The sequence below is a fragment of the Corapipo altera genome, unplaced genomic scaffold (genome assembly GCF_003945725.1).
Source record: "Corapipo altera isolate COAL_440 unplaced genomic scaffold, ASM394572v1 22b, whole genome shotgun sequence".
Classification (NCBI taxonomy): Eukaryota; Metazoa; Chordata; class Aves; order Passeriformes; family Pipridae; genus Corapipo; species Corapipo altera.
The window spans coordinates 5,369,315-5,393,106 of record NW_020884876.1 but is presented as its reverse complement, the minus strand read 5'-3'; the positions used below and the strand labels follow the sequence as shown (position 1 = coordinate 5,393,106).

At 39.7% G+C, this 23,792-nt stretch overlaps 1 protein-coding gene across 8 annotated transcripts in view; it reads left to right on the top strand.

The window, feature by feature from the left end:
• MTUS1 (microtubule associated scaffold protein 1) overlaps positions 1–23,792 on the top strand; it is a 135,480-nt gene that overhangs the window by 71,808 nt on the left and 39,880 nt on the right. The window contains exon 1 of one of the 8 annotated variants that reach the window (XM_027635671.1): positions 5,940–6,400. The exons of 6 other annotated variants lie outside the window; for them this stretch is intronic. In XM_027635671.1, the coding sequence (XP_027491472.1) occupies positions 6,280–6,400 (121 nt within the window). In that variant the 5' untranslated portion in view covers positions 5,940–6,279. Of the gene's footprint in view, positions 1–5,939; positions 6,401–23,792 lie in introns of those variants that run through there. One more of the 8 variants, XM_027635672.1, reaches the window with a different exon arrangement.

Here is a 23,792-nt window from a genome sequence, read left to right as displayed (position 1 = left end):
AAGACCTTGTGTAGCCCAGTCCAAATGGTTTTCACACTACAAGGTCTGTTTCTTCTGTTAATGCTTTTCAGTAAGAATCTGCTTTCTGGAGTGCAAGTTAGAAACTTCAGAGATATTTATTATTATTTAGTTTCAGACTTCTGTGAGAAACTTGCTCTCCAGCCCTGCACAGCCATACTCCAAACTCCTGGTGACACAGAAGTATGCAGGCTTCCTATGGAGGGAAATCTGTAGTTTATTTCTGTGGTGTTTTTTCTGTTGTGGGGAGGAATGTCTGTAGCTCTCTTCCGTGGTACTTATTTTGGTGTTTCGCAATAACAGGGCACACAGGAGAAGAACACAGAGCTTTGGTTTTTCTCACACTTGTCTAAATATTGGATAGGCCAGCCTCTGTGTGACTAGAGGTGTCAGGTGAAATGGATATTCACAGATTGCAGCAGCTCAGTCCAAAAGAAAATTTCCCGGTGTTGGAAGCTGAGTTCAAGGCTTATCTAGTGTGGAAGTGTGTCCTAATGGCTTTCATTTGTTAGGATTGCATTGTTAGGATTCACCATGGTTGGTGTTTTTATACTGTTCTGTCTCAATGAATTTTAAAGTATCTAAATTCTTTCCTTTTTTTTTCAGTAATTAAGAGAACAATATATTTTTATTTTGTTAAGAGACTTTAGAGCTTTGACAGACCATCAAGATCACATACCAATAACAAACTCTTTTCATTTTGTTATTCCCAAGGGAGTTGCAGTATGCAATGCCAAATTATATTGAATATGCCATCCTACTACTTGGTTCTCTCTGTCTTCTTATCCCTTCTTTCTCCAGTTAAATCTAGATATAGATCTCTTCTGATGTTGTCAGACTTGTTTTTTTTTCCTTTGTCTCTCTGGAGTTCCTCAGATTGTGCATGTTGTTTAATGCATTTTCAGTAAACAGTGAGTAGTTGAGTTGTCAATTTAACTGAGTTTTTCTTAGTTTTGAGGTGAGATATATGAGGTATTCTAAAGCTGACTCTTAATGTCCTCTTACAATATTTAATGTTTTTAGGTTATTTTTAAGTCCTCTGACTGGATTCTTCTAGCTTTCTTCAGGCTTTCCTCATATACTTTAAGATACTTCTCAGCAGATAAAGTAGCTACCCATGTTGTTGTCATTGGATCCTGTTAGGGGGAAAGCTGACACAATACTTGAAAGACCATTAAATTGCCTCAGATATGCAACTCATGGATCTTGTATCAAAGATGGTTAAACAACTTATACGTCTGCATGTCTGGGGTAATGGAGAACATACAAAGCCCACAGAGGTAAGCAAAAGACAGTTGAGTTATCTTTAATGTGCTTTGTGTTCTCCAAATAAAACATTAACATGCCTTAGGACATATACTTGCCTAAACTGACCTTATTTGCAAAGTTGCTCTTCAGTAGAGGCTGTCTGAGTGGTGATGTTGTGAGACCATGGATGAAATACAGTTGCACTGTGAATATAAATCAGTATTGTGTGAATAAATAATTAACAGATCCATAAGCTGTGGCCCTAATTTAAATGTTTATTTTTCCTCTACTCCTTGAGGCTTGAGCTCAGAAGAACCTAAGCATACACCTACTCTATTTCTGAACAGCAGAAGTCCCTAGCAAAGAGGTTGTGAGTTTTTGTCTCATCTGGCTGGATGATTGAAGCTTCATATTTTAGAGCATGTTATCCTAGTGTTGGTGACATTTTACACTGTTGTAGAGTAGCAGCTCTGTAGGATTTTGACTGAGTCAGTCTTAACAAAAATGCCATTTTGGAAGGGACATCCTGCACATGCTCTTCCCTTAAGTCAGAAGTTAAAAATTAAATGACTCTTGCAGTGTTTTGTGACTGTTTAAATTCTGAAAGAGTGCAGACAATATAAATACCACTGTTTGATGAGGGAGACACAGATCAGGCTGATTCCTGTATCTGTTTGCCTGGGAATCCACTGCAGCATTACGTTGAGTTTGACAGGCTGCTGAATTTATAATGATTAAAAGCTTCTGTGTACTAGAAAAAACCCCCTCAATTATTTAGGATTTTAGTTTCTGCTCTGAGGAAGAAAGAGGTTTGCTTTTTTTTCTTCAGGGGAGGATTTGAGCTTAAAATTAGTCTCAAGGCTTCAGTTTGCATTTGTTGTGGCAGGAGGTACTGTTGCCTACAGGAAGGTTAGTTTTTCAGACTGGAGCACATAGAGCAAGGTGGTCACAGGAAAGTGGAGTGGGGGCAGTCATTTTCCAGAAATAAAAATGAGGACACAGATGACCCTTTGGCTCTTAGCAGGTTCCTGCTTCTTGTGTCTCCTTGCATAAGCAATCACCTTTCAGTTCTTCCAGAAGGAAAACATGCCAGTAAAATCCATCTGCTCCTCACTGCTCTTGCTGTCTTGTGACGTGGAGCCAGATGTCCTTTACATGGGCTTTTCAGATCTAAAGATTTAGCCTCTGATTTAGACTTTTATACGTGAGATACTTATTGTGTTCCGGTGGCATTCTCAGTGATTGTTGGATGTGTGGTAAGAGTGACAGGGACAACAGAAACACATACAGACACTTGGACTTGGCCTCTTGAGGCTGAATTGAAGAGCCTAGAGATGCCAATGCACTTTGCTCCGTTTTTGTCACATTACTCACATTCCCAGGGAGTGCAGATATGCTAAATCTGCCAGGGTTAAAACAGGTATAGCCCCTCCATCAATCTGATGGTGTCATCAGGTACTGATACATTTAGCAACCCAGACCGAATTATGTGGTAGAGTCCCTTTGCTCATGTTGATCACTAGTTCTGCCCTTGGAGTCTGAGGGAAGCCAGCAGAAAGGTGCTAGTAAATAAAAATCTGTCAGTCCTTTCATCCTTCGTATATAATTTCCTAATTTATTCTGCTGTTTTATGGTGCTATTTTCTGTCGTCCTTATCCAGTGTCAAGATAGAAAAAGACCTCTCTGTGATCTTCATGTTAGGCATGAAATGTAGACAGTGGATATTCCTGGCATGCTGTGTTAAGCTCCCAAGGATTAGCCCTGGCTTTGTACCCTGCCAGCACCAGGCACTAGGTGGCTGTTGTGGGAATACAGACACACAGTGGAAGGTTCTGTTTTCCTGAGCCAAGGAAACAACACTAGCAGATGCACAGCCACAGTGGAGCAGAGTGTACCATGGTGTGACACTGAGATCTGGAAAGACTACACTAGGGGAACCTCTCTGTGAGTTAAGTCTCTCCTGGGAGCTCTTTAGATGGGGATGGGCAGTCCTCTTGCTGGCTGCTGTCAGAGCTCACTGGGATTGGGTACTAGACGAGACTGACATGCAGCTATTGCTTTTGATTAGTGCTGTCAGGTCTACTTCTGCATAAGGCAGACCTGTTTCAGGTTTCTGGGATTTAACAGAATTCCAGCTCTAGAGGCTAGAAACACATTTTTGTCAAATCAGAAGGTTTTTTACAAATAATATGATAGTGTATCTGTTACAAATAATATGATGGTGTACCTGTTTCTTCATGACCTATTTCCATCCAAACAAAGAATGGAAAGAAGAGGTGTTAAAAATATTACTTGTGTATCTCTGTAAGAGTAGTTTTGGTCTGTGCTACAAATATTTTGATGTCCATATAGAGCTTTTATCTGCACATATTTTACCTGGTGATTCATTCCTTCCTCAATTTCCAAACTGGTTCATTAGATGATGTTTGCCTTCTAGAGATTCTTTGTTCTAGCTCCTTTTCCTAGGAAGGAAGTTAGGTTCCAGTGGGGTGTTTTAACTTCTATGGTTTTACAGGCTAATGAGAAGTTCTTTTGATTTCTCTTGGGCACTATTGCAAGGATGGGAAAAGGTGGCAGGTTGGTTTTTTGGGTGTGGGCATTTTGTTGTTAGTTTGTAGTGTTTTGGGATTTGTTTTAACCCATTGGTCTGTCTCCACCTTTGTGAGAGCATCAAACTGGGATGGTGAGAGAATATTTACTACATGGAGCAGTTCCTCTCTTGGAGAGATGTGGGGGCAGGAGGGAAATAAAAAGGAATTCTTATGGGTGCCCTGGCAAAATGGTAAAACTTGGTGTGTCTGGGTGTTCAGTGGTGTTTGAAGACTGACTGTAGGCCTGGTCAAGTTCTCAAAATGCCTTAATTAAGAAAGGATTTGACAACAGTGATCTAATATTTGACAAGATGGGCTAATGAACTATCCTGAATACACAAGGCATACTGTAGTGTGCTGTAACAAGCCTTCTGGTTTACTGCTCAGTGTGGTTTCCAAGCATAATCATCTTGCATCCCAGAAAGAAGGCGATGTCTTTGATAGTACTGTTGGATTAGGAAAGAGTCTGGAACTGCAGGCTTTTGGAAAGATAGATGAACGCACATTGCTAGTGCCAAAGCTCTTCAGACTAGAAGGAATAGATGAGGTAATGACATGCATGCCCAGCTGTGTGCAGAGGCTGCCCTGGGAACCAAACAAAAACCCCTAATTTACTGTCTTTGTACTTATATTGAATGGGTTTGTGTGGACTGAAGACGTATTATAGTACTTCAGAGTTGGTGGTACATCACTGTGCTGGGAAACAAATACTTTGGTACATGATTCAAAAACATTCAGCGGTGTCATCAGGCAGTGTGCTGTGGAGGTTGGCCGAATGGGTCTGTCTCGGTGCTGGGCTGCAGCTCCTTTGCTGTGCATACAATGAGCTGCTTCATTGCCACTGCACTGGCCCTCTGTGTGACGTTAGAGATACCCAGATACAACAACAACATGCTATTTTTAGTTCTGACTGGTTGGTAAATAAGAACTAGTGAATTTAAAGTGCTATGAATCTTGAGCAAGTAAGACATGCTATTAAAATATAAAAATTAGATTTGCGGTAAAGAGAAGACAGGTCAGGCACCACTGGGGTGAGACCTGTCAGTGTGATTATATTTGATTTGGCTTATACCTCCTTCAGAACGAGTTGCGTTATGTGTTTCTGGAACTGGAAAAACTGTCAAAAGGATGGATGCTGGAGAACATTAGCTGTGGTTTGGTGAAATGATAGAAGTGCAGAATCAATGGAAAAGTACATAATTTTGTTGTCTCTAAAAAGATACAAAGTCTGTGGAGAACAGCTCTTCAAGCAACCCTAAAGAAGTAAGAGATGTCACTGTCTTGTCTTCTGCATTTGCTGAAAGATACTTGGGTGGTCCCTGGTCAGTGGCTGCCTAGTAAGGCAACTACTGACCTCAGGCAAAGTAGTGAAATGTTTCTTTTTGCACAGGAAGGTGGGCAGTGCATGTATTTATAGTCACGGTTGTTTGTAAAAAATGTGACATTTTCTAATCAGTAAAACAGTTACTCCTCTGTTTTCTAGTTTCTAAATTTATTTTAATTTTATTTTTGCCAGTGGCAGTGAACTTCACCAAAGTATACACAAAACTTGTGAGTTCATTAAATAGAAGAGATTTTTATATGAGAGCTAATTAAATATGGAAACAGCATCTATGTTGTAGGAATTCTTGCAGCACTGCTTGTTTGCCTCTGTTTGGGTGCCTTCAAAACCCAGCTGGCAGAGAACTGTTTTAATATAAATTAATGCCTGATTCCTTGCTCCTCTGCTGATAAATGGAAGCATCTGCGGTGTTGAGCTGCCAAGCTAAACAGAATTTCCCTTAAGCAGCTCTCAAACACTGAATTGTTCTTAGAGAATAGATGTGTTTGTGGATTTGTTAAGACTTTAAATGTTGACATAATATTTGACTGAAAGAAACTATTTTAAAAAATGCTCTCCAAAAATCCTTTCTGGGTGCAAAGCTAAAATATGCCTCCAGGAATATTCAAGTAATGTCCCTTACAGTCTCCAAAGAAAAATTACATGGACTGTGACATTGCTGGATGATACATTCAGCTGCTGAGACCACCCACTTCCTCCTCCTCCCATTTCTCCTTTTCTAGCTCGCAGCCCACGGAGTCCCATAGCAGATTGAGCATCAACACTGTGATGCAGTTCAGAGGCTGTTGGTTTTCCAAGTCACTAAGTCGATTTTATTCTGAGGACAAGCTTTGTTTTCACAACATCTGGTGAGAAGAAGCTGCCAGCAGCATTTATGCTATGGGTATCTGCTTTTACTGATGTTTTGCTTGTCTGTGCGTAAGGAATCAGAGCAAAGGAATGGAGACTTGATTATTTCTTCAAGCCTGTTTTCTTTAACAAGAATTGCTCACTTCTACCAGTAGCGATTAAAAAAACATAGTATGTGACAGTACATGGAGGCTATTTCTTGCTTGTTTATCTTCCAATTGCACTGAAGACATGTTATGGTCCCCGAAATTTTCCTTATCCAACATGCGCGTAAGGCTGACAGCAAAGGGGTTGCTGCGAAACATTCGTCTACCTTCTGGCTACAAGAAAAGCACTGTTATATTTCATACAGGTTTGTGCATTTTTAATATGATGATCAGAGCATGCATTGAGGGAATATCTTGTTTACTTTAACAGTGACTTATTTTTAGTAAATAAGAACTGTAGTTGGCATGAAAGTTTTTAAATTTCATACAGAAGTCTGACTTTTGAGCGAAGTGGTTTCATATTCTAAGTGTGTGTGTGTGCACCTGTGCTGAGCTGCTTGTTTGGAAAATGGTTATTATGTTTATGAAATGCAAATTGGAATTTGCTCTTTCTTTGCACAGTTCCAAAAATAGTATCAGGAAGTCTGTGCTATTAAATATTTATTTAATAATTTTAATGGTTATCTTCTGGGAGCACTGTCTTTTCTATATTGTGATGGGATGCAAGGGGGAAACAGGGAGGGAAGCAGAATAAATACGGGCTGTCACAATGTAGCTTTCTGTCTGTGTGAAATATTTGAATACTTAACTGTAGATGTGTCATCATACATGTTGTGGAACAAGCAAACTTTTGTGCCCACTTGTGTCGATTCAAACCTGAAAGGTAAAAAGTTTTGAGACATTCAAGATGAGTGTGGGGGTGTTTACTTCACACCCATGCAGACACAAAACACAACAAACAAACAAACAAACAAATTACAAAATTCTCAGCTGCATCTGACCTGATTTTCATCTTCAATGACAGGCAAAGCAAATAAAGCAAGATTATGGAAGCTGAGCTTTGTTCGAGGATATACATGTGTTGTCTTGGGGGAGAGTGGCAGTTGTTTGTTTCTTTGAGCTGGGATATGGCATCTAGAGAAACTGATGGCAGTTGCATGTTACATAATATTTTCTCCACTGCACTGTTTGTAATTTTCTTGCATTTTACTTAGAGGTGAGCAAGTAGCTACATAAACTAGTTTTGCAGAAGCTCTTCCTCCTGGGGATTTCCTTTCTCACTTGAATACCACCCTCTCTGCTCTTATTGTTTTGGAGTTCAGTGCTACCAGTCAGCTTTCCTTACTGTCCTGGCTTTTCACATAACAGCTTAAACCATTTGCCTTGTCATTACTTATCCTTGCCAAAGTAAATCCAGATTCTGAGTTCCTCCTGGATGATAAATTCATTTATGAACATAATACAGGACAACTGTCCAAACATAATACAGGCTTCTATTTGCAGGTTGCTTGCGTGGCTTTAAACTAGGATTTAAATACCTTGATGCTAAAAATCCTAACATAAAGGATGTCTTTTTGCACATACCTATGTTGCTAACAATGTGAAATGTCCACGAAATACATAATCCAGGGACAAAGTTCCTAAGAGAGAAGGCAAGGGGAGATGATGTTCAGTCTTCTAAATGTTCGTTAACTGCTACTGAACTTTGTGTAATTTTGAAAAGTAAAAATAGATTTCACTGCACATATCAAAGGAATTTAACAAGTATAAGAATCAATTTGTTGTTTTATTTCATTTGAGTGGATGTGAAAGCAAAACCTGTCTGCAGGATGCCTCTGTGAAATACAATATGTAAAATAGATTGCAAGCCCTGTGTTCTAGTTAAGCAGCACTTCATTAAATAAGTGCTGAATAGACCTTCTGTGTGTTTTCTCTATGTGTGGTATGTACAGGCTAATGGTGCCAGATTGAAAGCTTAGACAGGTTTTTGCCTACTTTCCCCGTTCTCCTTTGTTGTCCCTGTGTCTTGTAGGAAGTCAGTGTGTTAGCAAAAAGCTGACATATAGAGCTTTGGTTAGCTAGAGCTGAATATACCAAAAAAGTAGGGCATCTGAAAACCAGGTCATATTCTGTAATGGAGAATACAAGTATGTATAGATAATACTGTGGGTTTTGGAACAGCAGAATGCATTGAAGCTTGTTAGTGATTATTTCAGGTTCAAAAACTCAGCAGCAGCACATCAGGCAGTGACAGTGTATATCACAAGCGTAAAAGGTTAATTTTTTGTTGTTGTTGTTGTTGTTGTTGTTGTTGTTGTTAAATGCCAGGAGGAGCCATATTTGGTTTTGCAGCACCAGTAGGAGTATCTTTTTTTTTTTTAGTGATTTAATTGGATTAAAATGTGGCTTCTTTCCAAGGTCACATAAGAAATGTGCACAATGAGCACTAGGGACTGTGTCAGTAAATAAGGGAAGGAGTAACCGCAAAAAGGAACTTCAAGGTCCATGTAGGAACATGCATATGTATGAGTGTTATGTAATGGTTTTGACGTTGATTGCACTTTTAATAAGCATTATCATGGATTTCATTCTTTGCTCCCTTTGATCATAGCATAGACCAACTGTCTTGTATGACTGTAGAGCATCCTTGGGATACTTAAGGCAGTTGTAGAAATGTAGAGTTTTAAAGTAATCTTGAGCACAGATCAAGTTGGATTCTTCTGTTGCCACATCCTGGCTGACAGTTTTTGGTGCACTAAAAACTCAGTGAAGTTAGAACGTAAGCACTGTTGGGAGGAAGAGGATGGAGCTTGCTTTTGGGTTTTCATTCTGACTTCAGGATATTTCGCAGCAGCCTTATGCAGTTTCTTCACAGTATGGAGCATGGCTGGGCATACTGTTGTTCACACTGGGGTTAAGTTAGTCTAGGTTAGTCATTGCACTTAAATGGGTCCTTGGGCTGGATGTGTTTGCACTTAGACACCTCCACATGGATGAGATGTAACTAGAGTAATTCAGATATGTTGCAGTGTAAGTATGCAGTAAACAATTCAAGGGAAGCCAAATAAAATTAGATAATTTTTTTTCCTAGGAATGGAATAAATCCAGATGAAATTTGCTGTAAAATTTAAAGTGTTTCTTAAGATCTTTCAGCTTGTTGTCTTGTGTCTAAGTTTCATGACTACATTGCTTCAAGGTCATGATATCCAGAAGTTTCTTTTCTCTTTAAATGCAGGCAGACATCGAAGTGTCATTTTTCTCAGCGACTGGAAATACAGTACACTTGCATTGGTAGCTGTATATAATGAGTGCCCTCTTCAGCAAAACAAAATCCTGGTAACCTTCAGGAAATACTTTACCCATCCTTTGGCTTCTAAAGCTTACTTGTAGCAAGTAACTGCAAAAATCTAAACACTTCAGAATGGCGTAAACATGGCAGATATGAATTAAGTGGGAACCAGTCTTTCAGTGATGAAATATTATATTTGCTTCCTTTATTGAACCATTTAGGATTCTTACCAAAGGATGACTAAAGTGCTGTTACGTTCTTCATGCATCAGTGGTCTGACCAAGCAAATTATCTCTGTGTAATTCTGTATAAACCATGAGAGAAACACATTCTTTTATGAATAATTCAGAATAGTAATTTGGAGTTGTTTATTTTTTCTTTTGCATAAAGATAAAATTCCAAACAAGAAACTAGTTTTGCAAGTGGAGAGCAAAGCTCTTGTGCCTTTTGTTCAGAGTTTTTCAAGGATCATATTCTGTTTTGTCTCAAAATGTTTTCATCCAGCCCTTCTTACCACTTTTCCTCTCTTTCCTTCCCCTAAGCAAACTGTACTTGATGCTTTTATCTCACTGGTGACTTCCGTTGCTTACTAAACTTGTCATTTCAGCAATACCAGTTTTAAAAATTTCTTTACTAATAACGAGGAAACATCACAAATGTGTTTATTTGAGCAGTTGACATCCTCTTTCAGTATGATTTCTTCCCTAAGTCCTCCAGATCACATTGGGAACTATAAAATTACTTCTGTGCCTTGCAAAGCAGTGCTCTTAAAGGACTTTAAAAGCCCCGGGTGTTGCTGTTCATATGGCGCTTTTTTTCCCTCCTGAAGAATAAGTGAAGAACTGGTTAATGTCTGACACTACAGTTTAATATAGAACCATAGAAAGATACCCAACACACTCAACCCTATTAAGTATTCTGAATCTGAAAGTCTGATGGAGAAATTTTATACAGGATGAGTATGTTAAATATTTGTGTCACCAACTAAGGAAAAAAATAGTTCAGAACTAAAGCCAGCTTATCTGTTCTAAGCAAAAGAAGTTGAATAGCTGGAAACCATTCGTAATGGGGGATTTTGAATTTAATCATGTTCCTGTTTAAGTCAATGAAATTCTGCTCCTGACTTAATCTCTTCAAGACTGGGTACTAAATGATCTGCCTGATGTGCCTGATTTCAGTCTTAATAGGTCATAGTTTCTGTAGGCAAGTAGGTGATAGCTAAATGGAGATTCTTATTTTCAAGTGTCAGGGCTCTGTGTTTTGGGGTTTGTAAGTACAGTTTGTGTTCTGTACAAGTCTCATCCAATGGATGCATTTACAATAAGTATAAAATGAGGATAACTAGTATTTTCAAAGGAAGCCTGGATAGCAGGAAGGAACTGCCAAACCCGACTGAAAAAAAACCCCAAAAGAAACCCCACAACTCAACCCAACAAAAAATGTGCCAAAGTCAAAACAATAACTTACATGTGATGTTAACATTTAAACTGTGCATATATTTAATAAAGTATGAAAGTGAATGTAAATGGGGAGCTTTGCCTCCAAAAATCTTTGGAGAAAGAACAACTGGTGTGCTGTGGAAAGCAGATGCATGGCAACTTGCATTCTGGCTTCACTGTAGGAAGTGATGTTGGTTTTTGTTATTCCTTCACTTAAAGGGATTAATTATATGTGAAGGATGCCTCAAGTATTTGTCAATATGAAATAAATAGAATTGTTGCTTCCAGCTCAGCTTCACAGAAGAGAAGTTAATTGGAGAGTAAATAAAGAAGACATAACAAATTATCTGTGCTAATGCCATTGCATATTCTATGAGTACTTTTGTTCCCACTTGATACGTCTAATAGGTGAAAAGGGTCTGGCTGCAAGTTCTATTGCTGTGAAGTAGGTTAGAGTTTGAAAATGATAGGCAGCTACAATTACACTTAAAAACCTTGAACAGCTTCTAAATTACTTTGGGGGATTTCCAGTGTGGTAAAACCAGGCTTAAACTTTTAAAAGGTGCCTCTACTAGTTTTGCAGTTTGTGCAAATGTATCTGTTACCATAGTAGAAATGGCTTGCAGGATTCAGATAAACAAAGTATTACTACCTATTCAGTCCTTCTAATTTGAGCTTTCTAAAACATAAAGCAATAGCTTTTTTTGAGGAACATGATACCATGAAATTTCATTGCTAGAATACAGTGTTTCAAGTATTTTCAACCAATTGCTTCGCTGCTGTTTTGTGTTACCCTGCTTTCTTTGTTGGCACAGAGAACTGTGTTGTGTGAAGATGAAAGAAATTTCTTGCATCTCCAGTTGATTTCATCATATGTTAAGTAATGTGCAGGCAATCTTGAATAGATTGGGACCACACTTACCACTCTCACTGCCATGAATGGCAGGACGTGACGATTTCTGTTTAGAGATTGGCTGTTAATTTGGTGTTGTGTAATGAAGCAGCATCTCCACTGTTTTTATTATTTAAAAAAATTATAATTTGAGTGTTGCAATACATAGGAATAACCTAAGTCCAAAGTTGATGGATTTGATGCCTTTAGGAAAGTACTGGTGTTTCAAACAGCTTTTGACTGTTTCACCAAATATCATACCAAAACCTAACTTATTTAGAAAATTATTTTCAAACAGACTCCCAATGGAATAGTGTTGTTATCAGAAAGGTTTATTTTTAAGGGGAGGTTTAAGTAATGAATTTTAACATGATAATATGGTCAACTACTGCTGCAGAATTATTAATTATTTATTAGCAGTATCACTTATCTAACCATGTCTACCAACAGTGCTCTTTCCCATTACTTTTATGGGTTATGGAGTATTGTTTCTGTTCTCTGTCCTACAGGGAGCAGAAAATATCATTTGATCTTTTGAAAAATGAATGTATTGGCAGTGTAACTTACATCTCTAAATAGTTTAAAAAAAAACAAAATCCCATTCAATTTAGTTGTCCAGATACTCAAGTGTAGAAGTAAGTCACCTTAAATAACCTGGGTTGTATCCAGATGTGATGTTTCTTTACAGTTGCTATTTATTAACCTTGCATTGGTATAATCTTTACTGATGTCTAGTAGTTGTAGCAAGAGTAGTAATAACCTTGGTTCCTGTGTTCAACTACTTTTTAAATGTAGTTTTGCTACTTCTTGTCATGATAGTGTGATGCTTGTGCATTTATAGCAAGTAGAAGATCTTCCTCAGGATACTTGTGTAAACAGTCTGTATGTGACGTTATGGAAATACTTCTAGTTAGGCAGGAAACAGGACTGCTGGGAACATCTGTGGTGAAATTCCTTTAATAAAAGCTCATCTTTTTCTTAAAGAGAATGAGCAGTCTTTCAGTAGAAAAGTCAAGTGTTACAAATAATACTCATTAACTACTTCACTTCTGTAATAACAATTTAAGACTCTGAGATATTGCTTACATTAGAAGCACCTAAATTATTAAAAATCTTATGTTTATATTTATTACAAGAATAGACTTTGTGCTAAGCCTTTTCAAATATTTGAAGTGGTAAAACAGGATTATTGGAAATGCTCTCAACAGAAGAATAAGTGAACTTTCTTACAAAGCTTCTCGCAAATTATTCCATTCCATATAAAACAGAAGGCTATAAAACTTTGCTTTTCTTAGCCATGAGCATGGGCCACTTGTATAACCAATATAAAATCATGGCTTGCTTATTTCTACAAATGTTACTGTGCAATCTGCTACCTGCTTAATTTGTTTATCAAGTGAAGACATTTTGCCAATTTAAAAGAAAAATGGTCCCCATATGAAATGAGTAGCGTAACCTTGTTAAACCTGTGTTTCTTTATCTCTGGAGGGACTTCTTAGCTTGGATTTAAGGTCAAGGAAGGCAAGATGCATGGGGTAATGTGCAGTGAATATTTTTCTTGCTGCCTTTGTTAGTGGCACAAGTAGAGGTGTTTGTAGTTGGCGATCTTTCACAGGAATTAACCTCACGTATAGGTTTTGGTCCCTGTGGGAAGCTGTGGGTTACCCTGGTGAACACCACAGTTGCCTGAGGTACGAGCTCCTCAAGAAAATTTCTGTAGCCTACTTTCCCCTCTCTCTCTCCCTACCCACCACTCAGCTAAGCAAAACTCTGTCTGCCATCAGTGTAGTTGTTTGTTAGCTTGAACAGAAGAGACTCGAGGGAACATTAAGTGCAAAGAATGATGTGCTGAATGTTTTAAATTTCCTCCACAGGAACTGCTTGGTCTCCACAGCAGGCATGGCAAGCAGTCAGCCCCTGAGGGCAGCACTAGTACCTAATACCTAGCACTAGTTGGGCAGCCTTTGCCAAAGCAGCCTTACATTGTGCAGTTTGGTTAGGAGTCACTGGGAAGAGACGTCCCTTATCTTCCATATGTGGTCAGCGGGCAGTAGAAGGACTGTGCTTCTTGAAGGGTGGAGACACATCTTGTGACTAATTAAAGTGCTGGGTGCTGCCCTGTTCTCTGTTTTCAGCTTGGTAAGATGTTGTCACATAGGCTGTTAGGTTTTGTGTAGGCTGTTCCCAAAACAATGGCGTGCAATTTCCTAGGCAGGTCCCTGGGGAAATATCTTTGCTGCTTAATAGCAGGAAAACTATTCAACCTGACAGGAAATACACAAATAGGTCCTTAACCGTGATGTGGTGACTGCCAAGATTTATATAAGTGCATTTTGTGTGTCTTTTGAAAAGAGGGTGTTCCAGCAGCACTTAGAGCTGGTATGAGGCACTTGAGATGTGCTATTTTCTGTCTTGAACTTTCAGTGAAGCATGGAAAAGACTGAGTTCACATGGATGATTTCAACCAGCAGCAACTGAAGTGGTTATATTAAGATGCTGTTATATGCTGTTGACCAGCAAATTGTGTTTCACTGCTAGGGTAGCTTTAAAGTACTGTTTCAAGGTTAATTTTAAACACATATTCAACTATGCTGGTATTCTTTAAAACATGCTGTTGTCCCCTAAAATACATCTTCCTAAAGTTGTGAGCTTATCTCTAATTTTGATAGTTGCTTAAATTTTCCTCATTCTGCTGAGACTTTATGTTAATGGTGTTGATATGTGTGATCAAAAAGGATGAATAGCACAACTGTAAATTGGAAAAATAGCCTCCACTGAGTGAACCAGCCCAGTGGAGGTCGATATGTGCAAAAACCATTTCTAGTGCCTTGCAATATCAGTACTGATCTAGAGTAACTCAGTGTCTTAACAGAGCTTTGAAACAGTTGTAGAAATAGATAATCCTCCACCTAGATATGGAAAAAGTGTAATGCAATTTCTCTTATATTATCTTCTAGACATGCCAGGGCAGTCATCTGCCAATAGGGTGAAGGTAAGGCTCTGCTCTCTTGTGTGGAAATGACAGTACAGATTAATACTTCTTGTACAGTAACTCCTTGGTTATTCTTTAGTCATGGGAAAACACCAGATCTGGGACTGAACGTGAACTCATCAAATTAAGTCAGTGTAGCTGGGGAGGAGCAGCCTCCTGGGTTGCCATTTGGGGCTGTGATTGAAACCAATCGATACCGATTGGAGCAAGGTCATGGAGTGATACCATAGTCAATGGTGTTGATACAACTGCATTAGCATGTTCTGCGTAGCTCCTAAGAGCTCTAGAACTGTAGAATTCTAGAATTCTTGAAGGGATTTGGTAAGTTGAACCGTTATTGCAAACTTTACTTTTCTCAGTTTGAGCCTATAAGGTTAATCATGCCTATATCATCACTGATTTTGATTTTTTTTTTTTTTTTTTTTTTAGTCCATGGGGGAAAAAAGCTTGGTCTCTGAATTGTTTTATGCTCTTATTTATATTCAGAAATTTGTGACTTCTCTAGAAAGTGAGTCTGTTTATAACAAAACAGATGTTAGCTATTAGTTTTGTAACTTGAAATTGCAAACTGCCATCATCAATTTTATGAGGAAAAGCGTTAGAATTTAACTTTCTAGTGATCTTTCGGTAGATAAAGTATGATTATTATGGATAACTTAGCACTGATTATAGTGCTTCCGACGTGCTTGGAAGTGCTATCACTTTGCTTTTTAAAGAACATCATCAGTAAATTTGAGTATAATCTGGATTTGTCTTTAAATAGATGTAGAGTTTCATAAACAGGAAGCTGTCTTTCAGCTTCAGAAACAGTTTTGGCACAAAGGCAATAACAGAAAATATAGTCAAGGCTCTGGAGGCTCTTAAAATTCCCACTGTCTGCCCTACTTTTTCTTCCATAATATCCTTTAGGCAGCATTTCAGTGCTGTGGTAAAGTCAGTGACATTTGTTACAGTCATGTAACATCAGCTCATACTACTGTGATTAAATAAATAGCTTCTGAGTTCAAACTAAAAGCCATTCTGTCCTCTCTATCCAAGATAGCTGCGGACACCGCGCAAGAAAAAATGTTGCATATTAATGTGCTAGTCTTGTGGTCAAAAATGTATTTTCCAAGTCTCTTTTGTGCAGTTGTTTCCAATGAAAGATTGTGATTCCTTGCAGATTACTAAGTCTTCCATGGACTCTTACTCTGAAGGACTTTGAGTAGTTGAGAAAAAAATAGAAATATCAAATTCTTGAATCTAACAGTCTGAGCTAATGTATGTACTGACAGTTCACTAATGAACTAGTGAAGAAAGAATTACTACGTTGAATTAGGGGCAGCACAACTGATGAAGTGAAGTTCAGTGATTCAGTTAAAAGTTCCAAATTAGTTCTGGGTTGGTTTGGTTTGGGGTTTTTTTGCCTTTCCTCCAACAGAGTGGACCTCTGTTATTATATGAGCAGAAAGTGGCTTGCAAACTTAAAAGCTTACTTCTATACGCTGTAAGAGTCCTGTCTGAATTTGTTTGAAGTTCTTCTTTCAAGAATCCTTCCTACGCTTATTGGAGCCAAGTTTTATATGTAGATATAGAACTAATTTACGATGCAAAACAATTAAGTTTTTGAACTTCTCTTACTTGGATTTGTAAGTAACAGTGTCTCTTGCAGTTGCTTGATGTTTATCCCTAGCGTACTTATAATTCTGGCCAGCTCTTTTGGAAGGAAACATGTTGAAGATGACCTTGTATCTGACCTTCCAGAACATAGGAGACTGCTGTGCATGCATGAGAGCAGAAGAGAAAACTTCTCAGCTAGCCTGTTAGTATCTGTGTGAAATGTGGTGTGTAGAGAGGTTATTGTCAATGATTTAATCTACATGAAATCAGATGAGGTTTGAGCTGGAAGAAAATGTACCATGAAAAAATGTAGCAGAGTGTTTTGTGGTAAGACTTTTAAAACAGTTGAGCAGTCTGGTGAAATGTCTTTTGTGTCTAGGTAGTGTTTACCTTGCCTCAACAAGGAGTGATATAAATGGTTTCTGGAGGCTTCTTCCAGCCCTGTGTTACTGATGTTGATCATGGTAGGGTGGACTGTGGTATGTAGGAAGGAACGTGTTCAAGTGTTGCAGCTCAAATGGTTCTTCCTTTCTAGCTGTTTCAGGCATTTCACCCCTGATGGCATGTGAGAGCTGGGATCTTCAGAAAGGCTGAAAAAGGAAAAAGGCTGTATAATTCTGGTCTTATGTGAGGGTTTTCTACACAAGTGTGGAGATGTAATGGGCTTCTTCCTGTAACACTACACACACCCCCCCGAAGTGTATCCAAGAAGAATGTGGAGTTACCAAGGGATCAGGATTTGCACTGAGGAGGCAATTAATTGCATCTGGGAAGGGTTTAGAGATAGTATGAACTAATCAAGGTGCTATTCGCTGTCCCAGTTGACTCTGAGTCCTGATTGTGTAGACAGAGGCTGCAGAAGGGCAAAAACAGGCCATATCCTGTACTTGCAATGAAGCAGTAGAGGGCACCAGGCATTAAGGAGCAACTTCTTGTACAGGAGTTAGTAATGGAGAGAACAGGCAGAGGAAATAGGAACAGAGAGGAGTGAGGGACATCAGTCTTCAACATCACTCTGTGCTTGTTTTTTTGGTAAGCTGTGAGTTTAATGGATGACAAGGCACAGCTGCAACTATAGGAAAAAACAGAACTGCTTCAGGTGTTTCTTTGCCTACTCAGAGATATACCTGAACTAGAAACTTAGTTAAAGTAAAACCCTTACGTAAAATAATTGCTAGTTTCCAATGTCTTTTTTTTTTTCCTTGTAAAGGTAGAGAATTTGAAGATTTAAGGTTGCCTGTGGTATGTATGATGAACTTATGTAGCAAAATTCAAATACCTAACATGAGGATAATAGACTGAGATATAGTTCACAGTCTTTAGTTCAGTCCTCATTGACCAAAGCATCAGCACACTGTAACAAATCCTCATGCAATCATTGTCCATCTTATTGTTATCTTTGTCATTAAAAATGGACAACAGTGGGGGTTTTTAAGGTGGATGAAGTTGTTTCCTTAATGTATATAGCCAATCCCTCTCATATCAAAACACCCATTCTTTTGGCTTTGTATTACAGTAAACTAGTTCTGCCATCTTCCCATTTGTTTTGTTTTTCCTCAGTCAGTGGTGTACAGCACTGTATGCATAACTAACGTGTTAGGCTTTGTCCTAATTCAGAATAAGCTAAAATCCCAAAAAAAGTCAAGAATCAATATTGCCCTTGATTATTTAGAAAATAACCTGGACAACTCTGATGGACTGGCAGTCTAGCTGATGCATGTTAGAGCTGTTTTCTGTAAACTGCATTACATTTCAAATTTGTTTGTTTAGTTTGCAGTCATCTCTGGGTGCATGGTAGGCTTATTGATATTTTTATCCTTGCAGATGATGTGTGACTCATATTCATGCTTGATATGTACTAGCTAGATAAAAACTTATTGATGAAGTGTATTGTGAATGCAATAGTAGGACAAAATCACTTTGTATACTAGGTGTTCAAAACTCAACCAGTGTTTCTGTAAGGTAGGCCTGTAGTACATAAGAAGTGTTACGGGCACCATGCTGACATTGCAGGGTATTAGTCGGGCTTGCGTGTGTACTGTGCACTTAACAGGCAGACATCTGTCTCATATATTAATTGCACACTTAAAGGAGTCCCAGACTTAAATATTAAGTCCTTTGCAAAACGTGATTTGTAAAGATTATCCCTTTCAGTTTTCTAATCTACTAGAAAATTTGGACACTGCTGCTTTGAGATGTTTTTTTTACATTCCTTCCTGCCATCATCACTGACTTTACCAATCCACCACTACTCAGCTTGACAAAATATGTGGCCATTTGTCTCACCCAATACTATAGCTTTGTCAAGAACTGAAAAAGAAACAGTTCCTGGTGAATGATAAAGAAATATGTAACATTAAAACAGCATAGGACACAGTTCAATAGTGTCTTGATCACTGGTCTTTCCTTCAAAACTTGCCCTTTAAAAAATGCACAGGCTGGCTGATCAGGCAATTGCAGCAGTGATTTTGCTTTTCTCGTCTTTTTGCTTTTATTTTGGAAGTCACTGGCAATTTGGAAGGTAATGCATTTTCTCAGATGTAGTTTGGTATCTTTACAAACATCATCATCTAGCTCCTTGTGAAACTTCAGTATAAAGTTAAGGGAGGTTTTAACACACATAATCTTCAGAAATGTGAGCAAGGCTAAATCAGCATGAAGATTCAGCATAGTAGCGGATTTTACCAGACTACTGACAAATGAAAATGTGTGTCATTAACATGCTTCCTGTAGGGGAAAAAGCAGTGTTCCAGGTGATAAGTCATGCCTTGGACAATGTCCTAAAACAGTTGTACAAGCCCAGTGCTGTTTTCAGTAGGACAGGTGATATTGCAGGGGAACAGAGACACATCATAGTTAATGCCGTGGTGAAGGCGTGGGTTTGGTTGAGAAGTATTGAGGCTTTAATGGATTGTTACTTTTAATAAGCATGCGCCCTCAGGGAACCCAGTTCAAAGGCTGTCATGTGGATAAGAGTCTATTGGGGGAGGGACTGGAAAGATGTACTGAGGCTTACCTAGGAGCCTTGAGTGCAGTGTCACATTTGTACGTGCCTTGCATTCCTGGCTGCCCCCGGTGTCTCCCAACTACAGGGAGAGTGCTCTCTTCCATATGAAAAGATGGCAGCAGCATGCTTATAACCAACAGAAAAAGTCCAGACCATTACACAGTTGGGCAGAGGGTTTGCTACACACCATGGGTTATCGATTTCAAAGTCTGAAACAGTATGAACTATGTGTTAGATTAACTGGCAAGGAGTAGGCTGGCCTCTCTCTTCAGAACCTCTTACAGGAGTAAAGGACTCGTTGCGGTTGCTGAGCCTGTTGTGGAAATTCATGCAAAAGCTTGTTTAGAAAGGTATACAGTTGGAAAACTGCCCTTGCTTGCTATCTCTTGGTTTCTGCATTTGCAGGTTTCCTCTTCCACCCATGTTTCTGTATAAAGTATGCCATAATGAAATGGTGTTCTTGGTTCACGCTTCGTTTGTTGTGTCAATGAGCGAGAAGCTAATAGAGCTGCATGCCTTTTATTATTGTGTTACAGTTTCTAGGTAGAATCATAGAATCATTAAAGTTAGAAAAGACCTCCAAGATCAAGTCCAACCTATGACAGAACACCACCATGTCAACTAAACCATAGCACTAAGTGCCAAATCCCATAGTTTCTTGAACACTTCCAGGGATAGTGACTCCACCACTTCCCTGGGCAGCCCATTCCAATGCTTAGCCACCCTTTCAGGGAAGAAATTCTTCCTGATATCCAGCCTGAACACCCCCCCTGCACAGCTGGAAACCCTTTCTTCTTATCCTGTTGCTAGTTGCCTGTGAGAAAACACCAACCCTCACCTTGCTACAATCTCCTTTCAGGTAGCTGTAGGGAGCAATAAGGTTTCCCCTGAGCCTCCTTTTCTCCATGCTGAACAGCCCCATCTTCCTCAGCTACTCCTCATATGACTTACTCCCTAGACCCTTCACCAGCTTCGTTGTCATTCTCTGGACTTGCTCCAGTACCTCAATGTCTTTCTTGTAGTGAGAGGCCCAGAACAGGACACAGGACATGAGGTACAGTCTCACCGGTGTCAAGTACAAAGGGACAGTACCTTCCCTAGTCCCGCTGGCCACACTATTTTTGATACAAGCCAGGATGCCATTGGTCTTCTTGGCCACCTGGGCACACTGCTGGCTCATGTTCAGGCAACTGTCAACCAGCACCCCTGGGTCTTTTTCCACTTTCCAGCTTACCAGCCACTCTTCCTCCACCACGTAGCACTGCTTGGGGTTGTTGAATCTCATACTGTTGCCTGTCCAGATCCCTTTGGGAATGCCAAAAGGCCAACCGGATGTGGCACCATTCACCACCACTCTCTGGGCTCAGTTGTCCAGCCAGTTTTTAACACAGTGGTGAGTACACCTGTCCAAGCCATGGGCTGCCAGCTTCTTCAGGAGAATGCTGTGGGAGACAGTATCCAAGGGTTTACTGATGTCCAGGTAGACATCATCCACAGCCTTTCCCTCATCCACTAGGCAGGTTACCTGGTCATAAAAGGAGATGAGATTGATCAAGCAGGACCTGCCTTTCCTAAACCCATGCTAGCTGGGCCTGATCCCCTGGTTTTCCTGCATGTGCTGTATGATTGCACTCAAGATGATCTGTTCCATAACCTTTCCTGGCACTGAGGTCAGGCTGACAGACCTGTAGTTCTCTGGATCCTCCTTACAGCCCTTCTTGTACATGGGCATCACATTGTCCAATCTCCAGTCATCTGGGACCTCCCTGGTTAACCAGGACTAACGATAAATGTTGGAGAGTGGCTTGGGAAACTCTTCTGCCAGCTCCCTCAGTACCCTTGGGTGGATCCCATCCAGTGTGGTAGACTTAGGTCTAAGTGGCACAGCAAGACACTAACTACTTCTCCCTGGATTGCAGGGGGTCTGTTCTGCTCCCTGTCCCTGTCTGCTAGCTCAGAGGGCGAGTTGCCCTGAGGATATCCAGTCTTTCTATTAAAGACTGAGGCAAAGAAGGCATTAAGTATCTCAGCCTTTTCCTCATCCTTGGTAACAATGGTCCCCCCTGCGTCCAATAAAAGATGAAGATTTTCCTTGTTCTTTCTTTTGTTGTCAATGTATTTATAAACCCACTTTTTATTATCTTTAACAGCAGTGGTCAGATTGAGTTCTAGCTGAGATTTTACCTTTCTAACTTTTTCTCTACGTAACCTAACCATATCCTTGTACTCTTCCTGGGTTGCCTGCCCCTTCTTCCAGAGGTCATAAACTCTTCTTTTTCCCCTGAGTTCCAGCAAAAGTCAGGAACTACTAGGTAACAGTTTTAGACTGTAGGACTATTGTGGTCCATAAACATTTGGTTTCTTACCTAATAGCATTGTAACAGATGGGGAAGCATTTGACATGCTAATAGGTTTTGTTTCAGGAGAGACTTGCTCCTACCAGCATGAAACCCTGTGTGGCCAGTGCTGCAAGATATGTGTGTGTTAAGCATGTGATTAAAACATTAAACAGGCATAGAGCTCTTTGAAGTATGTAAATACTTCTGAGATTTCCCTTTCCTTTTCATTACTGTGCGTATAAAGAGAATATCCTGTTCTGTGGCTAGAAGTGGAGAGTGAAAAGGGATGGATTTAAAATGCTGCACTGAGGCTAGAATTCAGTGCTGTAATAACCTTAAGTCAGTGGATGAGTTTGACATGAGAGGATAGACACAGACCTCAGAAACAGTACTTTAAACTGAATGCTTGGAATAATGTGTGATGACTCTGCACTCCCCCTCCCGGTTGTACAGCATTTAAAAAATATGTGCTGTAAAACCTCTGTACCCCTGCAGAAAAAGGCAGAGGGATTTCTGCTGTATGTCTCAGTCCTGCTGAGTCAGTTTAATCATCTAGGTCAGGTTTCACCTGCCTGCAGTTAAATTTTATTCAGTTCTTGCAACCTTCTTAAAAGCCTCTGTGGTGTTTGGTTGGTTTGTTCAGAACAACTTAAAAAGGATTTGATGACAGCTGAATTAACCTGCTGTTCTAGGACAAAGGCTAGTGCCAAACCTTAAAGAAGGGAAGCTCAATGGGTGACAGTAAGAGTAAAGCAAAAAAATAGCTGCTGTACTTCTTTAGGAAGCCTTCAGTTGTCATCTTGGGCTTCAAATCATGTTGATGTGGGGGGGAGATGCAAGATGAGAAGTGCTGTATCTCTTCACCCAGCTGCTTTGAGACAAGACCAACTAAATAAGTTGCTGGAAAAGCTCCTGACATGCAGCATCTTAAGCATTTCAGTTGGGCAGATTATCCAGGTGCAACTCTGAAAAATGAAGTCTCTTTGCTGTGAACTAGAACTAACTTGTGACTCGCATGCTTGAACTGTGAGCAGAGCAAACTGGGGCTGTCTGCACCAGCTTATGTAGGGAGACCTGAGGCAGAGCTTAGAAACAAAACATCACTGGAGTCTATATTTGTACAGTCACCAGCCTGGACTCTGAGAGGCACAGCAGGAAGGTGTGTATTTGCCACTTGTGAAGATGGATGCAGGCAAAAATTACAGTTGACCGAACTGTGGAGCTGCTGGAGGGTTGGAAGACTTCCATCCAAGTCCAACCTTGTCAGGCTCTCTGCAGACACCGTTAATTTAGTTTTGTGACTGCTTTCCCTGTGTATTTGCCTGACCTGCATTTATAGCCCAGAGCAGGAGTTTTGAAAGAATTTAGGATGGTAATTTACAGCCAGCTGAATTTCCAGGTCCTCTCAATGATAATTTATGTACCATTGCAGATTAAACCCAACAGCTTCCTTATTCGTATGGGTGTTCTTAAGTTGCCCTCTCCTAATTGCCATAACTTCGGCAATTTGTCACAAAGGCAAACTTTAAAATGACAGCCATGAGATCAAATGGTTGATTAGTCTTTCTGTTGCATTGCTTGAATATCTCACATGCATTGCAGCGGGGGGGAAGGCAGCGGTAGAGAATGGCAGGAGAGTTGTAGAGGTTTTTTGAGGGTTCAGAACTAGCTGTGTAAAGATTAACATACAGGGTGAAGTTACACACTCACTTATGGGCTGGTTCAGATGTGAGACTGAGATTTGATGACTCCTGAAGGAGAAACTTCAGAATCATACCCACAGGTCATGCAGTACTGCATCAATAGGACTAGCTCAATTAGAGGAGGAGGAAACAATAAAACACCTAGATCAGAGGTCAGCAGTGTAGGTCTGTGTTCTTCAGGCTTTAATAAGCAGGTAGACCTTCAAGTTTACTTTAGTGCTTATTGGTGTATTTGGGGAAATTTGATCCAGCTCAAAACTCCGCTGAACATAATTAGCTATAAATGTCTACAGGATAGATGTTTTGTAATGCTTTCCATAACTTGGTTCAGTATGTGATGTGGGATGTATTAGCAGCATTTCCTTACCTTTCCTTACCTTTATTGCAGTATTTTAGTTGTAAGTTGGCTGACTTCAGAAATATAAGTGTGTGTGTATATATATATATATATATATATACTTTGCAGGGATATAGTCTTGTCCAAGTGTTCTCTCCTA